The sequence below is a fragment of the Symphalangus syndactylus genome, chromosome 14 (genome assembly GCF_028878055.3).
Source record: "Symphalangus syndactylus isolate Jambi chromosome 14, NHGRI_mSymSyn1-v2.1_pri, whole genome shotgun sequence".
Taxonomy (NCBI): Eukaryota; Metazoa; Chordata; class Mammalia; order Primates; family Hylobatidae; genus Symphalangus; species Symphalangus syndactylus.
Genome location: NC_072436.2, coordinates 57,600,889 through 57,621,753, shown reverse-complemented (window position 1 = coordinate 57,621,753; position 20,865 = coordinate 57,600,889). Strand labels below are relative to the sequence as shown.

General features: G+C 43.7%; 1 protein-coding gene across 28 annotated transcripts in view; it reads right to left on the bottom strand.

Moving 5' to 3' along the window:
* The window catches only part of LOC129462114 (uncharacterized), a 60,473-nt gene extending 44,614 nt beyond the window's left edge, over nt 1-15,859 (bottom strand). For 5 of the 28 annotated variants that reach the window (XM_063616823.1, XM_063616821.1, XM_063616822.1 and 2 more), the window contains exons 1-9: nt 15,742-15,851; nt 15,020-15,122; nt 11,603-11,727; nt 8,731-9,295; nt 7,374-7,486; nt 1,489-1,608; nt 1,035-1,158; nt 564-689; nt 106-231 (exon numbers count right to left, since the gene is read on the bottom strand). In XM_063616823.1, coding sequence (XP_063472893.1) covers nt 106-231; nt 564-689; nt 1,035-1,158; nt 1,489-1,608; nt 7,374-7,486; nt 8,731-8,941 — 820 coding nt within the window. In that variant the 5' untranslated portion in view covers nt 8,942-9,295; nt 11,603-11,727; nt 15,020-15,122; nt 15,742-15,851. Of the gene's footprint in view, nt 1-105; nt 232-563; nt 690-1,034; nt 1,159-1,488; nt 1,609-2,969; nt 3,047-7,373; nt 7,487-8,730; nt 9,296-11,602; nt 11,728-15,019; nt 15,123-15,741 lie in introns of all 28 variants that reach the window. The other 23 variants (XR_010115435.1, XR_010115436.1, XM_063616820.1 and 20 more) reach the window with 11 other exon arrangements.
* Between the last annotated feature and the right edge of the window lie 5,006 nt (nt 15,860-20,865).

Below are 20,865 nucleotides of genomic sequence, written 5' to 3'. Positions count from 1 at the left end.
CACCAGAGGTCAGGAGTTCCAGGCCATCTGGACCAACATGGAGAAACCCCATCTCTACACACACACACATGCACAAAAAAAAATTAGCAGGGCATTATGGCTCACGTCTGCAATCACAGGCACTTCGGAGGCTGAGGCAGGAGAACCACGCAAACCTGGGAGGCGGAGGCCACGGTGGGCCGAGACCCAGCCACTGCATTCTAGCCTTGGCAACAACAGTGAAATTCCACCCTAAAATAAAAAAGAGAGAGAGAGAGAGACTGGTTTCACCATGTTGCCCAGGCCAGTCTGGAACTCCTAGGCTCAAGGGATCCCCGGCGCTCGGCCGTCCAACGTCCTGAGACTACAAGCGTGAGCCACCTCGCCAGGCCAATCTATTCCTTTCTGATTAACAAATTGGGACGGGCACGGTGGCTCACGACTGCAATCCCAGCACCCTGGGAGGCCTAGGCAGGCAGATCACCCCAGGTCAGGAGCTCCAGGGCAGCCAGAACAACATGGCGAAACCCCATCTCTACACACACACACACACACACACAAATTAACCAGGCATTATGGCTCACACCTGCAATCCCAGCCACTCGGGAGGCTGAGGCATGAGAACCACCCAAACCCGGGAGGTGGAGGCCCTGGCGGGCCGAGACCTCGCCACTGCATTCCAGCCTGGACAACAACAGTGAAATTCCGCCCTAAGAAATAAAAAGAGAGAGACAGAGAGACTGGTTTCACCATGTTGCCCAGGCCAGTCTGGAACTCCTAGGCTCAAGGGATCGCCCACACTCGGCCATCCAAGGTCCTGAGACTACAAGCGTGAGCCACCACGCCAGGCCAATGCATTCCATTCTGATTACCAAATTGGGCCGGGTGCTGTGGCTCACGCCTGCAATCCCAGCACCCTGGGAGGCCTAGGCAGGCAGATCACCCAAGGTCGGGAGCCCAAGGCTAGCCAAACTAACATGGAGAAATCCCCTCTCTCTACACACACACACACACACACACACACACACAAATTAGCAGGGCATTACGGCTCACACCTGCAATCCCAGCCACTCGGGAGGCTGAGGAAGGAGAACCACCCAAACCCGGGAGGTGGAGGCCACGGCAGGCCGAGACCGCACCACTGCATTCCAGCCTGGGCAACAATAGTGAAATTCCACTCTAAGAAAAAAAAAAGAGATAGAGAGACCGCTTTCACCATGTTGCCCAGGCCAGTCTGGAACTCCTAGGCTCCAGTGATCCACCGCGTTTGGCCGTCAAAGGTCCTGGGACTACAAGTGTGAGCCACCACGCCAGGCCGATTTATTCCTTTCTGATTAATCAATTGGGCCTGGCACGGCGGCTCATGCCTGCAATCTTAGGGGTGAGGGAGGCCTGGTCGGGCAGATCACCCAAGGTCGGGAGTTCCAGGCCTGCCGGACCAACATGGAGAAACCCCGTCTCTACACACACACACACACACACACAAATTAGCCGTGCATTATGGCTCACGTCTGCAATCCCAGGCACTCGGGAGGCTGAGGCAGGAGAATCGCTTGAACCTAGGAGGCGGAAGCTGCAGTGAGCTGAGATCGCGCCACTGTACTCCAGCCTGGTCAACAGAGCCAGACTCTGTCTCAAACCAAAAAAAAAAAGAAATTCTTCTAGTCCTTCCCGCACTTTCCATTAAACACATTTCAACTGTGTTATAGAAACACAAAGAGGAATCTAAGAGGTATTTCATAAAACATTCTAGGATATTTATGCTAGTTAACAATATGAAAGCTGGAGTTTTGAAGACTGCCTCAGTGAGCTCTTTTTTTGACTGCCTCATTGAGTTGGAGAAGCTCTGCCATCAAAACTGCTCGCAGCCTAACACTATAAGACGAGTTAATATGAGCACAACAGAAAGGTTCGAAATTCTCATAAGCTAGAACACTTACGCAAAATTTATAACGGATAAAGTTCATGTTTTAGGTTTTATTTTAAAAATGAAATATAAAAATACAGCAAAAGAGCTGATGTTATTATTATTATTACTACTATTATTTTAAGAGACACGGTCTCTCACTGTTGCCCAGGCTACAGTGCCTGGTGTGAGCAACAGCTCACTGTAGCCTCAACCTCTCAGGCTCAAGGGATCCTCCCACATCAGCTTAACAAATAGCTGTGACTACAGACATATACCACCATGCCTAGCTAATGTTTTTTAAATTGTAGATAGAGACAAGGTCTCACTAAGCACCAAGCCTGGTCTGGATGGAACACCTGGCCTCAAGTGATCCTCTTATCTCAGCCTCCCAATGCACTGGCATTGCAGTTGTGGGCCACCATGATCGGCCTGATATTATTTTGAAAGCAGCCTATTTTTAAATCTTACAAGCAAATTGACCAGCCTATGGGATTACAATTGCCACATGGCTAAATAAGCTAACATATTGCTAGATTTACTTGTTAGAATAATCATAGGTCACATGAAATATAATCTTCCCATGATACTCTTTGCTAACAGACCACGTCTGCCGCAGTGTGCTCAAATTTGGAATAATATTTCAAAAATGACACTAATCAATAAATGGCATTGGCAGACAAATGAAGAGTGGAATAAAGAAGTGGCATGGAGAAAACTTGGGGTGGATAAGAAGACAAGAGTATGACCATGAAATTGGTCAGGTGTGGATTTAGTTCCCTGACCTTGCTACCTTGTTCATCTTCACATTTCTTCTATAAAACAGGAATACTATAGATAATAACCTAACTCTCTGTAATGCTTTAGAGAGATTACAGGTAGCATTCCTACTAAAAGTCCTGGTACAGTAGATGTTCAACTTATGAATATTTTATCTGTTTCAGGAAGCAGATTTTGGGCAAACCAGTTTTAAAACTTGTACCTCACTGGTGTGGCTTCCACATGAAACAATTTTTGTGGTTAACGGACAAAGCGCTTCAAACTTACTACTGTATTACATTTTTTAAATCTCAAAAATACTCACCTCCACCAAAATCTTTTGAATAAGATGTGGCACAAGATTCAGTTATTCCATTCTCCAGGTGACCAGCTTCATAAGCACTACAAATAAGTGAAAACAACACCATTTACAGAGGAATGAAAAAAATAAACCCCTTACCTTATATGCCAAAGTCTGAATTGTCAGCTGCCATGGATATACGCTTTTGACTTGTTTCAGCAATTAAAAAAATCAACATGACCACAGTAAAGGGTTGAACAGAAACTTCAGGGGGAAAAGGAATCAGATTTTAAAATGCTCCAACAGACCGGGCACAGTGGCTCACATCTGTAATCCTAGCACTTTGGGAGGCTGAGGCGGGTGGATCACCTGAGGTTGGGAGTTCAAGACCAGCCAGACCAACATGGAGAAACCCCGTCACTACTAAAAATACAAAATTAACCAGGCATGGTGGCACATGCCTGTAATCCCAGCTACTCGGGAGACTGAGGCAGGAGAATTGCTTGAACCCAGGAGGAGGAGGTTGCAGTGAGCCAAGATCACACAATTGCACTCCAGCCTGGGCAACGAGAGAGACTCCATCTCAAAAAAACAAAAACAAAAACAAAACAACAACAACAACAACAACAAAAAAAAACTCCAACAGACCTGTGAACACCACAATAAAGACTGGCCAGAGATTTCCAACACATAGACTATACAGACTAGATACACAATGCTTTCTGTGAATACACAATGCTTTCTGTGACTGAAGTGGAGAAAGAAAAGGGGTATGTACCCAGAGACCCACAGGCTCAATGTTATTGCACTCCACCCTGTACTTAAAATCCATCTTCCCGGCCAGGTGCAGTGGCTCATGCCTGTCATCTCAGCACTTGGGAGGCCAAGGGGGCCAGATCATCTGAGGTCAGGAGTTTGAATCCAGCTTGGCCAACCATGGCCAACATGGTGAAACCCCGTTTCTACTAACAATACAAAAATTAGCTAGGTGCGGTGGTGCATGCCTGTAATCCCAGCTACTCAGGAGGCTGAGGCAGAATTGTCTGAACCTGGGAGGCAGAGGTTGCGCTGAGCCAAGATTGCACCACTGTGCTCCAGCCTGGGAGACAGAGCAAGTCTCAAAAAAAAAAAAAAAAAAAAAAAGAAACAGCATCCATCTTCCTACAATTGTATTCACAGCTATTAGATTTGACACAGACCTATTTACTTGGTGAACTGTACATCAAACAGTTCTGAAATACTGAATGGCATTCCAACTTAAAATGACTTCAGATTAATCCAAATTAAAGCAACATTAAAACTCAAAACAAATACTCAACATCAGGAGTCTAATCAAGGGCCAAACATTTTATTCACCCACTACTAATACTTGTACTTGTATGAATTAGTTCCATCCCAAGCAAATGTCTTTTCCTACAAGAATGATAATATTCTTCATCATAACTGTAAAACAACATTTAGTGGTCACAAAAAGTCAATACAATAAAGGCCATTCTGTCCAGGCATGGTGGCTCACGACTGTAATCCCAGCATTTTGGGAGGGCGAGGCGGGTGGATCACCTGAGGTCAGGAGTTCGAGACCAGCCTGACTACCATGGAGAAACTCCATCTCTACTAAAAATACAAAAAATTAGCCGGGCATGGTGGCACATCCCTGTAATCCCAGCTACTCAGGAGGCTGGGGTAGGAGAATCGCTTGAACCTGGGAGGCGGACATTGTGGTGAGCCAAGATGGTGCCATTGCACTCCAGCCTGGGCAACAAGAGCAAAACTCCATTTCAAATAAATCAATAAATAAAAAATAAAGGCCATTCTTGCTGTAGAGTTCCTAATGTTTGGGACTAAAACAAGATAAAATACAGCTGTGAATTTCTGAATGCTCATTTTATCATATTAATAAATCATAAGACTACAATTCTGCTCATGTTCATTATATATCAGAAGTCTAACCACATGAAGTAAAATGAATGGGCAAATGTTAGGTATCCAATTCAACAAAACGAGACTCCTAGACAAATCCACAAAATACATTTCCATAATTTTTTTTTAATATCAATCATTTTATTTAGATAACAAATTAGTGGCCAGGCGCAGTGGCTCACGCCTGTAATCCCAGCACTTTGGGAGGCCGAGGCGGGCGGATCACGAGGTCAGGAGACCGAGACCATCCTGACTAACACAGTGAAACCCCGTCTCTACTAAAAAAATACAAAAAATTAGCCGGGCGCGGTGGCGGGCGCCTGTAGACCCAGCTACTCGGGAGGCTGAGGCAGGAGAATGGCGTGAACCTGGGAGGCGGAGCTTGCAGTGAGCCAAGATAGCGCCACTGCACTCCAGCCTGGGCAAAAGAGCGAGATTCTGTCTCAAAAAAAAAACAAAATTAGTTCATTGCTCAACAGTTACCCAAAAGCTGTGGAACAAAATAATTACAATGCTCCCCAAACTACAGTCAGAGAATAATGCAGGAAATATTCTCATTTCTGTTCTGATCAATTTTATAAACTAAAAATTAACAGCACAGACACACACCCACGCACACACACAAGAATCATACCATATGAACAAAAATCAAACTGTTTAGAATGAAAAAGACCAAAGAACTTCTTAGAGGATGTGACTAAGATGCCAGTAATTTACTGTGAATATATAGTCTAGTGTGGATATACATTCAGCTGGAGTACCCTTAAACCACTACCAGAACAGATCATCTCTCATTCTGTTACTGATTAATCCACCTGCAGACAGGGTGGTGGTGTGCCTGGTAAACTAAAATGGAACTGAATCATGGCATTAGCCTTATGACAAAATATACCTCAGAGTAACCAGGACTTCAACAATGAAGTAGGCCAGGTCAGATGGCAGGACAGACTCCCAAACAGACAAGAGGGCACTTTTCTCCAGAGTTTGGTGCTAGCCATAACCAGTAATTCTGATTTTCTCTTGCTCTGATCCCAAATTTAATGGCAATCCTCTCTCCCCAAAAGTAAAAATTCAACAGTGACAATGAGTTACTAGGTACAATTAATACTTAAAAGAGATTAGGAATCTGAGAGACAGTGAGGATAAACATCAGAGAATTTTTTTTTTTTTTTTTGAGAGACAGAGTCTCGCTCTGTCACCTAGGCTGGAGTGCAGTGGCATGACCTCAGCTCACTACAACCTCTGCCTCCCAGGTTCCAGCAATTCTCCTGTCTCAGCCTCCCAAGTAGCTGGGATTACAGGCAGGCACCACAACGCCCAGGTATTTTTTTTTTTTTTTTGTATTATTAGTAGAGATGGAGTTTCACCATGTTGGCCAGGCTGGTCTCCAACTCCTGACCTCAAGTGATCTGCCCGCCTCGGCCTCCCAAACTGCTGGGATTGCAGGTGTGAGCCACCGCGCCCAGCCAATATCAAGGATTTTTTGGTAAATGGTGGTAAAAACAACTGGACATCAATATGGGGAAGAACAAAACTCCGTCTCAAAAATTCAAGATGGAACAAAGATCTACATGTGAAACCAGAACCAAAAAGCTCCTAAAAGAAAACAACAGGAAGAACATCTTTGTGTCCACGGGGTACACAAAGATTTCATTGATTGATTGATTGATTGAGACAGGGTCTTGCTCTGTCACCCAGGGTGGAGTGCGATAGCGCAATCATAGCTCACTGCAGCCTTGACCTCCGGGGCTCAAGACGTTCCACCACTTCAGCCTTGAGTAGCTGGGACCAGACACGCCACACCACAGCCGTTTTCTGGAGCTTTTTGGCATTGTTTTTTGTTTTGTGGAGACAAGGTCTCCTTTACTGCCCAGGCTGGTCTCAAACTCCTGAGCTTAAGCAATCCTACTGCCTCAGGTTCCCTAAGTCCTAGGATTACAGGCTTGAGCCATCACACTAGATTTCTTGAATAAAACACAACAAGTATTAATCACATAAAAAAACTGATACCCCGTCTCTACCAAAAAAATACAAAAAATTATCTGGGGAGCCTGAGAGGCAGAGATTACAGTGAGCCAAAATTATGCCACTGCACTCCAGCCTGGGTGACAGAATCAGACCCTGTCTCAAAAAAACAAAACAAAAGGGCTATGATGACACGGCAATAGGATAGAGTAGACTAGTGATGTTTGAGATAGTTGTTTAGTAGAAAACAGGTAAGAGGATTTGAACCCAGAAAAGAAATTATAAGAAACACAAACTTAATCTTCAAAGCATTTAAACATTTTTTTCACTTGGAAAGGAAACCTGAAACCAGTTTATACACATACATGGTCACACAACTGCAAAACAGCCTTTCATGTAGGAAATCTCAGATCATGTAGGCCTGCTGACACACACACTAATTTCTATATGTATGTACATCAATGTTATAACTACTACTCAAAATGTCATTTTTAAAATTCCTCATTTCCTGAGTTTCTTTTAGAACTTACAAAAATAACATACCTTTTTAGAAAGGCCAAGGTCCCCCTTCTTGGGCATAATAAATCCAGGGTCTACATCATTGGATTCAAGAAGTTTCTTAGTTGGTTTTCTTTGATGTTTACTTTCATAAACTCCTGAAATGCATGTATCTTTACATTAAATGATTTAGAAACTGGGCACAAATTAATTTTTAAAAAATCTGTATACCACACAAAATGAATCTCAATGTTTTTCATGTTTTCTCCATCATCTCATGGCAAGAGGCAGGATGGTAATTTGATTATAAAATATTAGTAAACAAAACAAGTAAATAGTTCTCAATGCAAGCACAAACTAATGTGAGGGATGTGTGCGTGTTGACTTTAAATCAGAAAAAAACTGAGGGAGAAATCAAAAGGACAGAACTATCTTTATGACAACTGATTGTTGGTGAGGGCAAAATAAGGAGAAGAGGAGTGAAATAGAGATTGGATAATGGTCATAAAGGGACCAAAATTACACTTTCTGCTCTGCCCCTAAGTAAATAAAATTCAATAGATAAAAGATAATTCATAGGATCACTCAAGAATTATATAAAAGAGATGACTTAATAAATTGAGTTTGGCACATAACAGGTACTGAAATAGTAACTATCTTTAACTATTCTTTCAAAAATCTTTTTTATTATACCCAACTAGTTTAAGCACAATTGGAATCATTTCTTTAAGGAATAACATCAAAAGCTTCTGTTGATAATGTAAAAAAGTTACATTCAAAATTTAAAGGGGTACAGAAAAGAGGATTCTTCCCATTCTTTGACTGACTACAATACTCAATAGTTACAAGGTGAATTAGAGACAATATGTTTAGATCCAACTCTCCCCAGGTGATATATAAAGAATGATCAAGTGAGAAGTAACTGGTAATTAACTTCTAATGAACTGGTAATTACTATGTTGTCAGGTATATAACATTATACATTAATACATTATGATCTCCATTTTATAGATGAGGAAACAAGTTCAGAGATTAAACAACTTCCCAAGTAACACAGGACTGGTGGAGCCAGCACTTGAAGGACAGTGCTTATTCCACTAATGTGCAGTGCCTCTCTTGAAGCCCTGTTATCCTGGTTGTTAACTTACACAGTGGCTGATCAACAATCATGAAGAGCAACACTGGAGCAAGGAGCATAGTTATCAAAAATACATCTTCTTGATAGTGTGCCACAGTTCGTAGTTAGTAACTATAATTAGCCATCATGGTGAGTATTTCCCAGGACAAAGGGGGTAGTTTATTGTATACAGATACAATGTTGGCTTTACATCAAAACATACTAAAATCTCCTGCTTCCTCTAATCATATCTGCTCAAATACTGAGACCCCAACCCCACCTTACCTGTCATTTTAACTAGCAATTCCTCAGACTCAAGGGCAGGCCGTGGAGAGACTTCCAGAGCCACAGGTACAGACAAGGTCAGCTGCAGCAACTCAGCATGTCCACCTCCAAGTTCTGACTGAGCCATGGAACCTCCTTTCTTTTTTTTTTTTTGAGACAGAGTCTCACTCTGTCGCCCAGGCTGGAGGGCAGTCCCAGGATCTCGGCTCATTGCAAGCTCTGTCTCCTGGGTTCACGTCATTCTCCTGCCTCAGCCTCCCTAGTAGCTGGGACTACAGGCACCCGCCACCACACCTGGCTAATTTTTTATATTTTTAGTAGAGATGGGGTTTCACCGTGTTAGCCAGGATGGTCTCAATCTCCTGACCTCACGATCCACCCGCCTTGGCCTCCCAAAGTGCTGGGATTACAGGCGTGAGCCACCGCGCCTGGTCTATGGAGCCTCCCTTTCAAGAATTGGAGGCTCTTCCTTGGTTGAAATCAAAGAATTCTCGTCCACCTGCTTGTTCTGAGCACTAGATCGACCTCAGGCTAGAAGGCTTTCCTCTTCACAGCGGGAACGTACCTAAGAACAAAAAATAAAAATAGAGTCCACAGGCCAAAATTGTTGTAATTTAAGTGTGAGAAAGAATAATTCACCTTAAAAGGAATGAAATTCTGACAAAGGCTACAAAAAGTGGATGAACCTTGAAGACATTATGTATGCTAAGGAAAACTACTTAGACACAAAGAACAAATATCATATGATTTCAAGTATATGAGGTATCTAGAATAAGAAAATTCTTAAGACAGAAAATAGAAGGCAATTGCCAGGGGCTGAGCAGAAAAGGGAGTTATTGGTTAATGGGTATTGACTTTTAGTTCAGAAAAATGAAAAAAATTATTGAGATGGATGGTGGAGATGGCTGCACAACAATGTAACTGTGCTTCATGCCACTGAAGTGTACACTTAAAAATGGATAAAATAGGCCCGGCGCTGTGGCTCACGCCTATAATCCGAGCACTTTGGGAGGCCGAGGCGGGTGGATCACGAGGTCAGGAGATCGAGACCATCCTGGCTAACACGGTGAAACCCCATCTCTACTAAAAATGCAAAAGATTAGCCAGGCATGCTGGTGGGCACCTGTAGTCCCAATTACTCGGGAGGCTGAGGCAGAAGGATGGTGTGAACCCGGAAGACGGAGCTTGCAGTGAGCCGAGATCATGCCACTGCACTCCAGCCTGGGTGACAGAGCAAGACTCTCACTCCAAAAAAAAAAAAAAAGATAAAATAATAAAATGTTTTTTATATATATATATATATAACCAACATTAAATAAAGAAAAAAATGAAGTTGACTGAGATACACTGAAGCTATAATATTGATAAGTCCACAACAATATTTCAAAGGCAGGGAATAAAGACTGCTCTAACGTCTCCAATTAAAACAACTACTAATGAACTCCTTAATGTTACAGTTGGTAATTATGGGAAAGAAAGAAACACTTATTCTGCCTTTCAAGTATTTCAGGACAATAAGAGTCCAGTTAATGAAAGAGACTATCAGTTAATAAAAATAGAAAAAATAATAAAATCTGAAAGTCTTCATTTTGTAACCTCTAATAAAACTATTCATATAGGTAAAGATCTTCAACTGGGGTTTTCAAAAAACCATCAGGGAAGCTGGGTGTGGTGGCTCACACCTGTAATCCCAACACTCTGGGAGGCTGAGGCAGAAAGATCACTGGAGCCCAGGAATTCGAGACCAGCCAGGGCAGCATAGTGGGACATAGCCTCTACAAAACACTTGTTAAAAGTTAGCCAGGTGTGGTAGTGTGCACCTGTGGTCCCAACTACTCAGGAGGCTGAGACAGAAGGATTGCTTAAACCCAGGAGGTCAAGGCCGCAGTGAACTGTGTTCATGCATCTCTGCACTCCAGCTTGGGCAAGACCCTGTCTCAATTTTAAAAAAGAAAAAAACAAACCGTCTGGGAATGGCTGATGGGAATAAAATATTCCTTTTTTTAACTCTCAATATGCAATATATTACACATTATCATCTCTGATATAGTCTAGCTAAAAACGTTCAACTTCAATCTATCAAACTGATAGGTTCTATCTTCCACTTCACAGAGAACAGGAGATAGAGAAAACAATCTAAGTGACACCTATGAGGAAGCAATTATACAAATATAGAGAAGTAGATAACTTTACATGTCACTCTCTTATAGACATGATCCTGATCCTGAAAAAAGGGATTGTTCTGAATGCAAAGTGATTTGAGAACCATAAGAACCAGTTACAATGAGGAGTCCTAGATTGAGTCCTGGTATGAATAATCCAAAGGTAAAGGTTAGGGGACAACTGGTGAAATTTGAAAGACAGTTGATGTCAGATAAACAGGTCTTATATAAGATGTAAATCTGTTAAATTGATTATAAAGGAAACTTCCATTCTTTAACTACATATTAACCTATGCAGGGGTAGAATGTCAAAATGTCTCTACTTTAAAATACTTCATTTTAAAAAAACTAAATTAAAAAATAAGACAAATAAGATGTATTTATTTTTGAAATTAGGATCAGACTATACATATTTCACTTTATATCCTATATTTTTACTTAAGATTAAATCATAACAATATTCCTAAGTCATTAAATACTCTTTGAAGGCAAAGAGGGAAAAATATATACATAAAGAAATATAATATGTAGACTCATTTATATATTTCCTGAATAACCACTAAATCCTAAGTACTGTACTACAAGCTGAGAATAAAAAACAAGATCCCAGTTAAGGAAATTATTGTTTCATGAAGCTAAAGTATGACACTGAAGATAAAATTGCAGTTTCCTAAGGACCAGTGAAAGTTTGCCGAAATTTTGCAACACACCTTGTGCACCTGCTCCTGTACCTTCTCTTGTTTTTTCTTAGGAGTAAATATCTGATCATATTCTTCGGTATATTCCAAAAGCCACTTGCTTGGCTTCCTAAGGCATTTCTTCTCTGACCGCACAGCTAAAAGATGATAAACAAGTTCAATATTAATCAAAAAGTTTCAAGAAAACCCACTGTTTTTACGAGACCATCTGGTACTCCCAAAAGTAACCAGATGGGAAACCACATAGTAAAATAGACTATGGCTTAAGATGCAAGAGGCACAAAATGGCTTGTGTTTTCTCATATGCAAAAGGAACTGGGGGAGACAAAAGGACTTGTGTTACCTTATATACACATACAACAGAATATATGTGGCCCATCCAATCTTAAGGAAAAGGTTAAATTTAAAACCAGGTCTTATAGTCACTGACACCTATACATATAAAGCTAATATATACCTAAAAAAAATATAGCATCTAGATCAGGTAAACGGGTAAAATACATCTTGAGTTACAGGTTAAGTATGGCTTATCTGAAATGCTTGGGATCAGAAGTGATTCAGAATTTTTCATATTTTGGAATATTTGCATATACATAATAAGTTATCTTGGGGATGGGACCCAAGTTGAAAACACCAAACTCATTTATGTATTATATACACCTTTTATACACATAGCCTGAAGGTAATTTTACAAAATATTTATTTTCTACATTACACAAAGTTTGTGTACAGTGAACCCTAAGAAAGCAAAAGTGTCATTATCTCAGCCATCCATGTGGAGTATCTGTGGTTGTTTGGCATTACCATCATTCCTGCCTCTGAATTTATATGCTACTGATAGGCAAACATTTTCTTACACTTACTCACACATAAGTACTTAACAGTAAAAATATGACATACCATTAATATAGTGAGAAAGTAATGTGTTCAGGGTAGCTAAGCAGCACAGTAGCATCACTAGAATACTTGTATCAGCTGATAAAAAAAACAGGAATAACAATGTCGGGCTTTGTGTCTCCATCTATGATGCTGTGTTTTGATTAAAAGGTTACTGTACACTGTTTTATTTTATAAGGTAAGAAGAGGCCGGGGCCGGTGGCTCACACCTGTAATCCCAGCACTTTGGGAGGCCAAGGCGGGCAGATCACGAGGTCAGGAGATCAAGACCATCCTGGCTAACACGGTGAAACCCCGTCTCTACTAAAAACACAAAAAATTAGCCAGGCATGGTGGTGGGCACCTGTAGTCCCAGCTACTTGGGAGGCTAAGGCAGGAGAATGGTGTGAACCCAGGAGGCGGAGCTTGCAGTGAGCCAACATCGTGCCACTGCACTCCAGCCTGGGCGACACAGCGAGACTGAGTCTCAAAAAAAAAAAAGACTTTCTAATCACATTGCAAATGTGTAACAAGGGCCAAGTACTGTGTGTTAAACTTAATAAATCAAAACAACAGGCCCTCTAAGGCCAACATGGTGAAACCCCGTCTCTACTAAAAATACAAAAATTAGTCGGACAGGCATGGTGGCACACACTTGTAATCCCAGCTACTCAGAAGGCTGAGGTGGACAGAATCACTTGAATTCCGGAGGCGGAAGTCGCAGTGAGCCAAGATTGTGCCACTGCACGCCAGCTTGGGCGACAGCAAGACTGCGTCTCAAAAAAAGAAAAAAAGACTTTCTAATCATATTGGAAATGTGTAACAAGGGCCAAGTACTGTGTATTAAACTTAATAAATCAAAACAACAGGCCCTCTAAGACATAAATGGTGCTTCACTGTATGTTTATCTGCCTAACCCATCATAGGAACTCAATTCAGCATTAAACTGGTTTTAGATCAAGACACTAGAATTCATGTTTAGCAGTTATTAAATTACAATTATTAAGAAAAAAACTTCATTAGGTAACGTCCTATACTCCAAAAAGTTTCTCAAAATACATAAACACTAATATAAAAACAATTATTAAAACAACTTTGCCTGAATCTCAGGATTTCAGAAATATGAAAGTACTCATCTCTCACCTCTCCCATCCACTTAAAATGACAAAAACAGCCCATTATAGCTAAATCAAAGGAAATGTTTAAAGAGAAACAAACCCAAAGAGTAACTACACCAATTCTTGACCCAATTCTCTATGCTCTGTCTTATGTAACATTACACTATGAATAACAATCCCATCATCCACAACAGCATTTTTTTTTTTTTTTGAAACAGTTTTGCAATCATTGCCCAGGCTGGAGTGCAATGGCGTGATCTTGACCCACTGCAACCTCCGCCTCCCGGGTTCAAGCGATTCTCCTGCCTCAGCCTCCCGAGTAGCTGGGATTACAGGCATACACCACCATGCCTGGCTAATTTGGTATTTTTAGTAGAGATGGGGTTTCAACATGTTGATCAGGCTGGTCTCCAACTCCTGACCTCAGGGGATACACCCGCCTCGGCCTCCCAAACTGCTGGGATTACAGGCGTGAGCCACTGCGCCTGGCCACACAACACAGTTCTAAACACTGGACTCTCATATCTACCAACACTCAATACCTGTTTAAAAAGAAAAAGAAAAATTAGGAAGGGGCAATAACACTTCGGTGTAAGCATCTATGATCAACTACTGCTTAACAGCCTACAAGACTTTTGATGAACAGTCAAGGCAGATTACTTAATACTTAAAATGGTTAACCTTAGGGAGTAGGAAAATACACAGACACACACAAAATATTTCAAACACTTCTTTTTGCTGCTGATAAGGAGTTCCAAAAGAAGTTTTCCCAAGCCATTTCCAAATAAAAGTAGACTGGGTGTAAAGAATTATCTATCGAAACATTACTGTTATTATTTATTTAATAATGTCCTGACAAGCTTGCAATTACCTCATTAAATCAAAAAATTAGGATCTAAGGCCAACATTGTTTCCTCATATTCTTGATGTGAAAATCTGAGCACTCCTCTTAATAAGGAGTTACAAATACAAACCAAACAGCTCTACTGAACTAACTCTTGTCTCTCCAGAAACACAAACACAAGACCTCATACAATGAGTGACTTTCTAGCGGCCATAATTACTGCAACTTCTCCAATTTTCCCCTCCACAGTTAACTAAACAGCTCAAAAACTATCAGTAACAAACAACAGTCATCATGATATGGTTAGGAGTGTGGCAGATTTCTTAACCAGTAATAATAGGAAAAAAATTTTGCCTATTAATAGATCTCAAGTTTCGTGCACTTTCAAGAAACTAATTAAAAGGCAGCCGTGCATGATCTACAAAAACAGCCATAAAAACTGTTACATTTTAAGTTACAGGAAATAAACCTGCTCCTCTAATTCAGCAAGATACAATTGACTTCCCCTTACATACCCTAAAAAAAGCCTTACACGAGAAATTTAAACATGGAAGCAGAAACACACCAAGAAAAAGACATGTCAAACCCCACCTGTGTATCTGTTTTCAACCATTTGGAGTCAAGGCGAGCCTGGGCAACCAAACAGAAAGATTCAGAGGGCATCTTTTCTCCAGCTTCCTCCCAGGTCTCAGGCCTGCAAGTAAACACACATGTTGAAGACCTAACGCTTTTTAATAGTTTACAAAGACACTCCCGAAAGGTTTAATGCAGAAAAGGAAACAGAGAGAGAGAGAACAGAAAGGGGGGACAGAAGAGCTGGGGGAGGGGAGTGAAGGAGAGAGAAGGAAAGAGGGAAGAGATGGAGGGAAAGGGAGGTGGGGAAGGGAAAGCCTCCTTCCACGGCAGGCAGGGTGTGCCGAGTTTCTGCACCACGCTGAGGAGACCTTGAGAATGGACGGTCACAGGAAGCCAAGTCACAATGTCATCCCCCTGCCGTCAAATCCAAAAGGTACACACACACGACAGGGAGTCCATCGTTTTAACAACAAATGACAGCAGCAGCATGAATCTGCCGCTTTACCCCACAGCAGGGCGCGTCCGTGAAACAAATTACTCAAAAGGATCGCCTGCAGAAAAACCCACAGCCACCACCACTTAAGAGATGGAGAGAAGCCCGAGGCTGCGCTGCGGGCGGTCCGCGCAGGCCCCAGTGCGGCCGCCGCGCCCACGCCCGCCTCCCAGGCTCTGCCGCCCGCCAGCCCCGCGCCCACACCGCCCCCGCCACCGGCCGCCCCGGTGCCCTAGACCAGGACCTGACGCGCAGGGCCCGATCGCCTCACCCCGCCGGTGTGCGAACGCAGCCTCCCAGGAGCCGCTGGCCCAGCCTGCTCCCGCGATCCCGGCACCTCTCGCGGCCCGAGGGGCGGGCCGACACGGGACTGCCCCCTCCCACCCCGCGTACGGCCAATCGCAACGAGGTTGCTCCGTGGGCGCAGCCAATGGGGAAGAGGAGCCCTTCGCCACTCCTCCCGACTCTTCCGCTTCCAGCAATCCCGCTTATCTTCCTACTTTGAGCACCCTGGCTGCGGCCAAGGCCAACAGCGGGCGTCGGAAGGCGGGATTTCCGCCGCACCCACACACGCCCGCACTCCCACGGGAGACTTCTTGGCCCGGAGCGCTCTTAATCACGCGGCGGCGGGTGGTCGCGCTCACACTAACTGGAGCTATCCCCTGGGTATGAGAACGGATCTTTGTGCGGTGCGCTCGCTCGGCCTGAAGAGCTTCCTCCTGTGTGTTCAACTGAATGCAGCAAAAATCTTGGGCAGATTACATGGAGCAGCTGTGGAAGCACTGTGCAGGGAATCAAAGAAGGGAAGCAGACCTCCAGCGACCACAAAACAAAATTGAAGAAATATAAAACAATATAGGCCGAGCATGGTGGCTCACACCTGTAATCCCAGCACTTTGGGAGGCCTGGGCAGGTGGATCATTTGAGGTCAGGAGTTCAAAACCAGCCTGGCCAACATGGTGAGACTCCTTCTCTACTAAAAATACAAAGATTAGCCGGGTGTGGTGGTGCGCGCCTGTAATCCCAGCTACTCGGGAGGCTGAGGCAGGAGAATTGCTTGAACCCGGGAGGCAGAGGTTGCAGTGAGCGGAGATTGCACCACTGCACTCCAGCCTGGGGGACAGGGGCTGCACCACTGCAGCCTTGACTTACCGGGTTCAGGTGGTTCTCCACCTCAGCCTTGCCAGTAGCTGGGACTGCAGGCACATGCAACCACGCCTGGCTAATTTTTGTATTTTTGTAGACTGGGTTTTGCCATGTTGCCCAGGCTGGTCTTGAACTCCTGGGCTAAGTGATCCGCCCGCCCCAGTCTCCCAAAATGCTGGGATTACAGGTGTGAGTCACTGCACTCGGCTAATAGTAATGAACTTTGAACAGAAGGAAAGATGTTATTATTTTCTTGGTTATGTTTTATCTATATTTTCTAATTTTTCTAAACATGTAAAGATAAAATTCTAAAAACTCAATAAGACCTCAGAACAAAAAAATTAGACTATAAGTATTTGTTTTAGTTAACTTATGCAAATTTGGTTTCTGGAAAAAGAATGGAATAGATTTTGTGAGAAAAAAAATCCACCACTTTGGCCGGGCACGGTGGCTTACGCCTGTAATCCCAGCACTTTGGGAGGCTGAGGCAGTGGATCACCTGAGGTCAGGAGTTCAAGACCAGCCTGACCAACATGAAGAAACCCCTGTCTCTACTAAAATACAAAAATTAGCCAGGACTCGTGGCACGCACCTGTAATCCCAGCTACTCAGGAGGCTGAGGCTGAAGAATCACTTGAACCCAGGAGGCAGAGGTTGCGGTGAGCTGAGATCGCACCATAGCACTCCAGCCTGGGTGACAAAAGCACAACTCTGTCTCAAAAAAAAAAAAAAAAAGAAAGAAAGAAAATCAGACTGGCTGAAAGGATTAAAAAACAAAAGATGATCCACCAATGTGCTATCTACAAGATAAACATTTTAAATACAGAAACAGATTGAAAGTAAAAGGATACAAAGATACAATTAAAATAGTAACCAAAAAAGAGCTGAAGGGGCTGTACTAATATCAAATGTAATACACTTTAAATTAAAGCAGGGCTGGGCATGGTAGCTCACGCCTGTAATCCCAGCACTTTGGGAGGTGGAGTCAGAGAGATACTTGAGCCCAGAAGTTCGAGATCAGCCTGAGAAACATGGCATAATCTCACTCTACAAAAAATACAAAAATTAGGCGGGCATGGGGGTACCCAGCTGTGGTCCCAGCTATTTGGGAGGCTGAGGTGGGAGGGTCATGTGAGCCAGAGAAGTTGAGGCCGCAGTGAGCTAAGATCGGGCCCCTGCACTCCACCCTCGGCAACAGGGCGAGACCCTGTCTGAAAATAAAAAAAATAAAAAACGGGGTTGAGAGACAAAAAAGGACATCCGGTTTTTTTTGTTTTTTTTTTTTTTTTTTGAGATGGAGTTTCGCTCTTGTTACCCAGGCTGGAGTGCAATCATGTGATCTTTGCTCGCTGCAACCTCAGCCTCCCGGGTTCAAGTGATTCTTGTGCCTCAGGCTCCCAAGTAGCTGGCATTACATGTGCCTGCCATCACGCCCAGCTAATTTTTGTATTTTGGTACAGACGGGGTTTCACCATGTTGGCCAGGCTGGTCTCGAACTCTTGACCTCAGGTGATCCACCTGCCTTGGCCTCCCAAAGTGCTGGGATTACAGACGTGAGCCACCACGCCAGCCGAAACCTTCATTTTAAAAAAGGCTGGGTCAGGCATCATGGCTCATGCCTGTAATCCCAGCACTTTGGGAGGCCAACACAGGCAGATCACCTGACGTCAGGAGTTGGAGACCAGACTGACCAACATGGTGAAACCCCGTCTCTACCAAAAATACAAAAATTAGCCGAGTGTGGTGGCACGCACCTGTAATCCCAGCTACTCAGGAGGCTGAGGCAGGAGAATTGCTTGAATCTGGGAGGCGGAGGTTGCAGCGAGCCGAGATTGTGCTACCACACTGCAGCCAGGGTGACAGAGTGAGACTCCATCTCAAAAAATAAATAAAGGCTGGGTGCCAGATGTGGTGCATAGGCCTAGTTTGTTGACTCCTGTACTTAAGATATAAAACTCTAAAGAACAGTGGAAGGAGCTTCCCTCTAGAGTCACAGGAGCAGGCAAGGTGGTCCCTGAGCAGTGACTTTATAATAACTTGTTACACTGTGTTTTTTGTTTTTGTTTTGTTTTTTGTTTGTTTTAGATGGAGTTTCGCTCTTGTTGCCCAGGCTGGAGTACAATGGCGTGATCTCAGCTCACAACAACCTCCGCCTCCCAGATTCAAGTGATTCTCCTGCCTCAGCCTCCCAAGTAGCTGGGATTTCAGTCATGCAACTCCATGCCCAGCTAATTTTGTAGTTTTAGTAGGGACGGGGTTTCTCCATGTTGGTCAGGCTGGTCTCGAACTCCTGACCTCAGGTGATCTGCCCGCCTCGGCCCTCCCAAAGTGCAAGGATTACAGGCGTGAGCCACCACATCCAGCCTATTTTTTTTTTTTTTTTTTTTTTTTAGACAGAGTCTGACTCCATTGCCCAGGCTGGAGTGCAATAGCGCGATCTTGGTTCACTGTAACCTCTGCCTCCCAGGTTCAAGCGATTCTCCTGCCTCAGCCTCCCAAGTAGCTGGGATTATAGGCATGCACCACCATATCTGACTAATTTTTGTATTTTTTTTTTTTTTGAGACAGAGTCTTGCTCTGTCGCCCAGGCTGGAATGCAGTGGCGCAATCTCGGCTCACTGCAAGCTCCGCCTCCTGGGTTCACGCCATTCTCCTGCCTCAGCCTCTCCGAGTAGCTGGGACTACAGGCGCCCACTACCACGCCCAGCTAATTTTTTGTATTTTTAGTAGAGGCAGGGTTTCACCATGGTCTCGATCTCCTGACCTCGTGATCCGCCTGCCTCGGCCTCCCAAAGTGCTGGGATTACAAGCGTGAGCCACCGCGCCCGGCCTAATTTTTGTATTTTTAGTAGAGATTGGGTTTCACCATGTTGGCCAGGCTGGTCTCAAACTCCTGACCTCAAGTAATCCGCCCGCTTCGGCCTCCCAAAGTGCTGGGATTATAGGCCTGACCCACCGGGCCTGGCCCTGTGTGTTGTTTTATGTACGTTTCTATATGTGTTATATTTCACAATAAACTAAATATTAAAACAAAGAATAACATAGCTATGCACAATCAAAGGCATTTAAATTTCACCCTCACAAATAATTTTTTTTTTTTTTGAAGAGGGTCTCACTCTGTTCCCCAGGCTGGAGTGCAGTGGCACCACCTTAGTTCACTGCAGCCTTGACCTCCCAGGCCCAAGCAATCCTTCTACCTCAGCCTCCTGAGTAGCTGGGACTACAGGTGCACTCCACCACACCTGCCTAATTTTTGTATTTTTGGTAAAGATGGGGTTTCACCATGGTGGCCAGGCTGGTCTCGAACTTCTGGGATCAAGGAATCCACCAACCTTGGCTTTCCAAAGTGCTGGTATTACAGGCATGAGCCACTGTACCCGGCCAAGAATTGTTTCTTCTCCTTACCTAGGTAGAGACCTCTGCAGAAATGCTGGGAGATCTTTGGAGAGGCGAGATTTTTCAAATAAAAAAATTTAATACTTGGCCGGGCGCAGTGGCTCACCCCTGTAATCCCAGCACTTTGGGAGGCCAAGGCGGACAGATCGTGAATTCAGGAGATTGAGACCACGGTGAAACCCCGTCTCTACTAAAAAAGAAAAAATACAAAAAAAAAAAAAAGATTTTATATATATGCAATTGTTTTATGGATCAAAAGAAAAGAAAAAAATTGAAAGATTAAAAATGGAATTTTGGGTACGTCCTTTAAAAAAATCTTGTTACGGGTCGGGCGCAGTGGCTTATGCCTGAAATCCCAGCACTTTGGGAGGCCGAGGTGGGCAGATCACCTGAGCCCAGGAGTTCAAGACCAGCCTGGCCAATATGGAAAAACCCCATCTCTACTAAAAATACAAAAATTGTGTAGTGGCGCATGCCTGTAGGCCCAGCTACTCAGGAGGGCGAGGCAGGAGAATTGCTTGAACCCCTCGAGATCACACCACTGAACTTTAGCCTCCGTCTCAAGAAACAGTAATAAAATCTTGTCATGTTTTATGATCAAAATATCAAAGTATACATTTTTCTTCAAAGTAATGATGAAAACAGCTAGGCAAAGTGGCCCACGCCTGTAATCCAAGTACTTTCGGAGGCACAGGCAGGAGGATTACTTGAGCCCAGGAGTTCAACACAAGCCTGGGGAACATGGCGAGACCCCATCCCTACAAAAAGTTAAAAAATTAGCCAGGTGTGGTGGCATGCGCCTGTAGTCCCAGCTATTTGGGAGGCT